Raw genomic sequence first — 8,206 nt, forward strand, 5'->3', positions numbered from 1 at the left:
ATACAACGCGTATAAAATCAAAATTTTGGTGAGTTTATGTCTACTTTACGCAATGACAATACTGCTTCATGCCGCGATTTAAACATTTGGCGCTCACGGCGTAAGGATTGATTCTGCTGACTTCGCTATCAGATAGAGTATAATTGCCATCACCGTGATACCTGATGGTTACCTCGAAATTACCGTTACCGGGAGCTGTCTGAATCATGTAAAAATATGTGATGCTGGACAGGTTATCGGCTTCCACGCCGAAGTCGATTACCTGATCCACTCTATGCACCTTCTTTAGCGTGAGCCGCGCGCACAATCGCCGGCCCTTTTTGTCCTTGTAATTTTTTACAATACTCTCAATATGATCCAGAAATTTCTGCACGCCACCATTAGCGATTCTGTCATTGATGTTAATCGACTTGAAAGCTGTGCAAGTGCACCAATGATAAACCACACCTGCGTCCTGGCAGCCTCTCTCTTTAGGAACAGGCATGAAAAGGGACTGACAAGTAGAACATCCCGGACTGGAATTAGCATCACCACCTCCTATAGCAAGAACATCGCGTAGCGTTTCGTAGAGATCGAACGGCGAGGTGAGTCGATTCTGATTCACCGCAAGAGCTTGTTGAGCCTCGGGATTCTTCCGGCGGAACCATTCGGGTAACCAGATGTAAATGTATGGTAATCTCTCCTCGTACCAGCCGACGAAGGTGTTGCGAAATTCACCCCAGCGCATACCGTGATCGCTCAGAAAGATTATCATCGAATCGTTCAATATTCCCTCCTGTTCTAAAAACTCGAATTTCTGCAACACACGAGTGTCCATCGACGAAATACCGTTCATATTATCATGGCTGATCGTGTTTGTCCAGAAGAATCCGAAATATGGCACGCCGACAAAGGTTTGGGCAAAATTCACCGCGTAATCGAAGATTCGTTCGAAGCTTAATTTGGGACCTGTACAGTACTTCATGTTGAATCTGTAAACGGCGCGAACGAAAAAGTTTCGTCAGTCGGCAAAAAAATCATATTATTGCTTTGCATGGTAATATAATAGTTAAATTATTACCTTTTTTTGATTTTAAGAAGTTTCTCACTGGCCAGCATATAGGGTCTCAAATAGTAATCCGTAGGCGGCTCGACGAAGCCAACCTTGAGGTAGTTAAACGTATTGAGGACAGTTTCATCCTCACCATAGGCCGTGACGTAACCAGCATTGCGGAAGTTATACCAGAGGAAAGGGCAGTTGTCGAGTTTATAAGCCACTGTCGGCTTGCACCGATAATATGCTTGTTGTGGCGTCTGACCGGTCAAAATCGCCATCAAATTCGGAAACGTGTTATCGCCGATTTTATTGTAGCCTTTTAGACCGATCCAACCAGTCTCGCGTAGATACCTTTCGGTTTTCGGCATAGCTCGGTAGAAATTTAGCCGACTGACGCTGTCGATGCCGAGGACGAGCACGCTCAACTTTCTTGAAAAGTTTCCGGGCTGGCTGCCATTGTGATCTATGCGTTCGCGTACCTTCTCCGGGTTCAAGATTGCGTGAACGTTCTCATACACCGTATTAGTTGACAGCTTCGTGTTCTTCGTCTTCGCTTTGGGCTTCGATTTCGCCTTCACCTTACACGATACGTATGCCACTTCCATTTCGCGCGGAAGCATCACTTGTCCCGTGAAGTTCTCGCACTGCTTGACTCTATTGGGAAGAAAGGATCGGCAAGTGTTTTCCAGGAAAATTTCTAATTGTATAGGCCAAATAGAGCTTGCGACTTCAATCTCTTCAAGTATACAATTTTTTTTTTTATTACAATATATCGTGAATAAATAAACAAAGTAATTCTTGCCACTTAATTCTTTTCTTAATTCTTTTTGTTTTAAGATGACACTGGAACTTTCAATGCAAAGAGTGACGATGATTTAAATCTTACGATATCGTAGAGTCGTAGTTGTCCTTCTTGGGTCTATCCACTTTGGGCCTGACTACGGATGACCAGCAGCAGGTAACGTCGCTATGCATGGTTTTTATGGCAGGATCGAGAGAAAGGAACATGCTGCCGTTAGGCTCCCTCGAAATTTGCGATAGGATACGATCGTTCGGGCATTTCTCCAGTTTTTCCTTCCTCACGAATTTCACGATGGACGGATCCAAAGGCTTTTTGGACAGCATATGACATTTCGGATTCCATACGAGGTAACCGTCCACCATACCTATCGCCAAACATAATTCAATATATATAATATGTATAATATTTTGGGGAGGACTACATATATTGATTAATAGGACGGTATTCTTACATTGAATAAATATTGCGAAGAATATTACTATATATCGACCCGCCGTCAGAGGTCTATATAGATATTCGCAAAAATTCTCGTAAGTGCTTTGACACGCGTAATATCTTTGTATAGAATCTCGATTAAAATACACGTTAGTATTCAAATGATGAGAAGGTAAGACAATACAAATAAGACTTACCTTCAGCGATGTTGTACGACTTGTAGAACGGATACTGTAGAACGTCGTCGTATTCGTATTCATCGTCGGAAATGAAGTAAAGGATGATAACGATCAGACACGGTAAAACCAGAACGAGGCCAGGCTTTCGGCAGAAGCATTCAGTGAAACGTAACCATTTCGCCTTCCACATTATGTTGTCGTGGTCACGCCTTTTTTAGGATCACGGGAAATCAAAAGTGTTTCCGCATCATTTTGCGAGTCTCATTGCACTTCTATATGAATTTCGTTATATTTGGCAATTGGTTTACCCTTGTGAAGGACATCTCAACAGTTCGCCACTCATCTCCTAATTTTCTTGCATAACGTCGCCAATTGCGACATAAACATCCATCTTTCCGTGAATCACTATTTTCTTCGTCCTGGACTTCCTCGTCCTCTCGACAAAGGAACACGGTCATCGAGTAGCCGCCGCACTCTGATCCGATGATGAGCCTTGTTCTGAAATCGAGTGTTGTCAATATCTTATTACAAAAATGAGGCATTATTCAAGGTCTTATCAAAGACTTTCCTTTATTCGCAGTGAATACTTTCTTTCTCTTTCAGCTTGACTAATTTAGCAGCGATAATTAAGAGGATCTCAAAAACGATTAGTCATATTGGAAAAAGCGTTCAGCAGATTCAACAGTTTTGCAACCATTTTACGATTAATCTCTCGTTGATTGGATTATACTTTTAGATCTAAAGGAATAGTCCTGTCTCAGCGAAGAATCATAAAACTGTTGAGTCTGCTAAACGCGACCGGCACATCACTAATACATCAATATCTTACTCACGCACGCCATACATATAAAATTTTCCTATCTAAACACTCTTTGCCAAATCCAGGAATAACCAACGTGAAGGTGGCGAGAAACTATTCCCTTTTCTTTTAATCTATTGTTTTCCCTTTTCTTTTTTGGAAAACATTTTTTATTTATTTTCGAGACCTTTTATGGTAATTCTACAATGTGCTTTTTGTTTCCTGTTTCTTGTTGTTTGTCTCTTGCCTTCTTGATGAAAAAGGCAAGTGACAAACAGAGACCTACAGCAAGAAACAGGAAACAAAAAGCACATTGTAGAATTGGCCTTAAAGTGAAGCATACAAAGGAGCTGGAGATAAAATTATTATTATTATTAGATGTGGTTCACACTTTATATTCATTGTTCAACACTTTATATTCAGTACAATAATGTGGAGCGTTTTCGTTTGTGATTACGAAGAAGTGCTGTATACACATGGACTCATTGCACCAGCTCATCTCACTATTGCAATATCATTGCAAAATTTACAAACAGTTTCACAATTCTTCAAAGAAAAATCTGCAGGGATCTCGCATTTGCCTGGCTTTTTTTCTGTGATGTACCCACTCTTCCACCAAGCGTATCTGAATAAATTCTCAAATCTAAGTGATGAGGAAATCGAGGTTCTATATGAAAGGATCTCGCGAATACATGCGAGAAATTGGCGCGAATCTCTTCCTTGGACCTCTGGTGGTGGGCCGTCACACTACTATTTAATTAAAAGATAAATCTGTTTAGTGGCTTAAAAATACAAAAACGAAGTAAAAGGTCGAGCATTTGCCACGCACTGGATGGCGTTTGTGAAAATTACATATATTTTCTTTTATTAAAAATACACAGTGCGTGGCAAATGCTCGACCTTTTACTTTGTTTTTTGTATTATTTAATTCTTTAAAACTCGATAACTATAAAATCACGTAGCAGATGATATTATTTCTAACATCATATGATTTTTCAAATTACGTGATTTTAAAAATAAGGCAATAATTTGGGACAATCCATTATGTAATTTACTTGTTTTAATTACACGATTTCGTTATGTAACTGATTTGTGATGTGATTTTTTTCAGTAGGGATAAGTCTCAATTTATTATTTTTGTTTGCATGGTTAATATTTTTTTTTAGATTTTGATTTGAATTTAATTGTCTAGATTAATTATACACTTTTGACAATATATTATACTTTATACATTGAACTTAAACGTGATTCTCGCCGTCAAACGACGTATTTGTTATTGGAATTTTACATCTTGACGTTAATTAACTACATTTATCATTCCAAATGATATGTATAAGTATCTTCAATTGCCACGTTATGTGCGGATGGAGACTATTATCTAGTTTATTGACTTGACCTTTTATTACCTTACGTTTTGAGGTTCAAAAAAGGATATATTAAAATTTTGTACCATATATTTATATGTTTAATTTTGAGCTGATGAAGACTCCGTGAATCGAAACTTATTTATGCATTTATGTGTTATGTAATAATAGTACGTCATTTTACTAAATAGTCATAAATGATTTATCTATTTAAATATCTATTTGTTCGTCACGTAGTCATTTAAATTAAAATATTTTTTGCTTTGCAAACAAACGAGCGCTATATTTATTTATTTATTGATGATGGAAAATTTATTATAAACTTTAAAAACTTAATAAATTATTCAAAGAAGAAAAAGTATATAATATCTTATTTTTAATAGTAATTTTGCAACTACACATTCAATTTAAAAAACTGTTTGGAATAGAACACACGTTCGTATAAACATTTTTACTTAAAATGACAGATATCATCACCTCCTGGAGTACTTTCCTTCTGAGACAATTTGCATGTAAAATTAAAATCGTACTGTTTCTTTCACATGCGGATATAGCTTTTGATAAATTCATAATTCTTTTTTTAGACAAGATTGTTGAATTATTAAAAATTTCAATTTTTATAAATTAAGCTTTAGAAATGCAAACAGCTGCAGTAATATGTTTCTGATTTCATTTTATGATTAATTTGATTATCTTTGTGATTATTTCAATCAAAGCTTCATAAATTCATATTTATTCAGAATATAAATGAATAAAAATATATGTATAAGGACTCTTTTTAATAAATAAATTGAAAAATGTAAATAAAGGGCATATAAGAGTCAAGAAAAATTAAAATAATTTTAAATGTCAAATTTTTAAGATGTTATAACATAGAATTTTAATAGATGTATGTTTAAACAAAATAGATGTTGTTAACAATGTATGTTTAAACAATGATGTTAACGATATTGACATTATATTACATTACATGTTTCGGCTTCTACATCGATAATATAAATGAAATTCTGAAACAGTCCATTAGATTGGTATTTTGGAAGCTTACGGAATTTTTAAATCGCAGCGACTTGTATCTGCAAAATACACCGCACAGATACACATTGCACATTCATACTCCCAGCGCAGAGCACAAAGCGACGATATCACGTAACGCAATCGCTGAGTACCTATATCTCCACATTCACACGCGCACATACAGTCATGCGAAATAGCCTCGGGAAGTTCCTTTCAATTACCTCTCGCATCCGCGTTGATCCGGCGTGACGTCGTACGAACAGAAGGCAGCAAATCTCCCGCGAGTATAAATCCTCGCGATTATTATATCGGGATGCGGAGGCACAAGTCGTCACGTTTCGCGGGATTCGCCTCCCGCGACGGCGATATTGACGCGCGCACGACGAGAATGACACACGCTCGGTGTATACAACAAACCACAGCACGAAGTCTCACCCCCGCTCGCGACGGACGAGGGTTACTGCGAAGTTTAATCGAATCGAGAGCTGGCCGTGCCAACGCGCGCGCGTGCCACCCACGCTGCGACCAGGCAATTCCGTCACTGACTGACGGAGATTTGCGCATACGTCGCCGTCGCCGCCGTCGTCGTCGCCGTCGTCGTCGTCGATGATGACCATCAATGCATCTCCGCTTCTACGCTGCGCCGGTCCGCGACCTGCGCCGGTCTGCGCCTGCCGACCCAATTCGCGATGCGCGCGACGATCCTTACCGAAACGCATCCTTGCGATTGAATACTTATCTCTGCTTGCGGATTTTCTCTGATTAATAAAATTTATTTATAAAGAGAATATTTTATCAATTTTTTTTTACATAATGATAATATTGATAAACCGCACTGATATGAATTGATTGAAAAAGTAGCGACTGTGTCTTTTATATTAAAAATTAATTGGAGATATTAACATAAATAATAAATGATGGTTCGAAATTATAAAAGATTATAGAAAATAATAAATTAGAAATTATACAAAAATGAGATTTATATTGTTCGCTCTTATAAAAGTTTCAATATAAAACCAGGGTTGGGTAGTGCTAAATTAAAAAGTTAAAAGTTAAGTTAAAAAGTTAATTAATTCTAACTTAACACACACTGTTTATTCCACGGTATATGATTTCTGATAGGTTAAAATTCTTATTCTCTGTTCTGTTCTCTGTTCCTTTTATTCTGCGCAGCCCTTACGCCACTCTCTGTTTCCATGTTGATGGATGGCGCTGTTAACGTCCTGCAAGTAGAGACTCTTTATTGTCCGCAAGCGGACACGAGTTTGCATCACTGGTTCGAATTTCAGGAGTTGCAGCTTGCAGTCACTTGTAGTTTGCTGTTACATTTATATAGTGCATATATACTCATTCTTTTAGCTCTATTCCTCTACTAAAAAATAGAATTTTTATGTTTTCTACATTTATCAAAAAAATCTGCACATAATATCATATTAGTATCAAGAAAAAAAGTAACGATTTTTATGAGATAACGTTGCCAACCCTGGATGATAATATAAAGACTTTAGAATCTCCTTATTTAACTGATATAACAATAATTTTTTAACCGTCATAATAAAAACTTATTTACTATGTATTAAGTGTGAAAAAATTCTAAAATAACACATTATAATAAAGAAGAATAAGAAGGAACTATAAAAGATAAGGTAGTATTTGTTATAATGATGTACGTAGTACAGATATTTTTTTTTATTTTATTAAAATTTATTAAGTTACATTTTAGTTCATATTTTGGTATACGCACGATGTAGATGATAAGATAAATATACAAAACACACGTCAAATATCTTATCAAAATAGTAAAACTGACAACAATATGGTATAAACTGTACAAAAATATGTGTTTATTATTAGTCTGTCGAAAATTTTATGATTCTTTTTTTAATGACTTTTAATATTTATTTTAATAAATATAACATGTATATCAAGGAAAAATATCAGGGTTGACAAAAATCTATTTCTTTTTCGTTTTGATCCGATTAGTGAAATGATGAATTTTAACTACTAGTTAAAATGTATTATTTTTTTTTTGTAACTTGTATCTTATTCAACTCATTTCTTAAAATATAATAAATTGCTTTCCTGACTTATTTAATTTTTTTATCTCTAATTTTTATTTATTTTTTTCATTCCTACGCTTAACTTTGGGCTAGGTAGACTTAAAAACTATGTTAATAACATGCAGGGTAAAATAAAATTATTAGTAAATTTTACTCAAAATCGATTTTGACCGGAACGGTTAGAAACAGGATTTACTTAAAGTAAAATTACTTAAAGTTTATACCAACACTAATTAAAACGTATTATCAGTTTCCTATACTTTGCTGGATAATATTGAATCTGAATATATGCAATATGTTTTACATTTAGTTTTAAATTACCTACTCTAAACATATATACTGAAAAACATATATACTGATAGCATCAATATATATTTATTTAGAGTATATATTAATATTATCAGTATATATGTTTTTCAATGATATTTTATTTACAATATTACGTCTTCTGTGCTACAGTCATATGACTAGCACGAAAACTAGAAACTCAAAACATAGAATTTTTGTCTTAAAACAA

General features: G+C 35.6%; 1 protein-coding gene across 1 annotated transcript; it reads right to left on the reverse strand.

The window, feature by feature from the left end:
• On the reverse strand, nt 1-6,056 carry LOC108774727 (uncharacterized). Its single transcript, XM_018540897.1, has 6 exons — nt 5,851-6,056; nt 2,761-2,950; nt 2,471-2,661; nt 1,923-2,202; nt 1,061-1,690; nt 1-971 (listed from the first exon to the last, which is right to left on the reverse strand). Exons 2-6 carry the CDS (start codon nt 2,793-2,795, stop codon nt 41-43), a joined length of 2,067 nt encoding a protein of 688 aa, XP_018396399.1. The 5' UTR covers nt 2,796-2,950; nt 5,851-6,056; the 3' UTR covers nt 1-40.
• Nucleotides 6,057-8,206: the final 2,150 nt, after the last annotated feature.

Source organism: Cyphomyrmex costatus, unplaced genomic scaffold (assembly GCF_001594065.2).
Source record: "Cyphomyrmex costatus isolate MS0001 unplaced genomic scaffold, Ccosl1.0 scaffold273, whole genome shotgun sequence".
In the NCBI taxonomy this organism is placed as follows: Eukaryota; Metazoa; Arthropoda; class Insecta; order Hymenoptera; family Formicidae; genus Cyphomyrmex; species Cyphomyrmex costatus.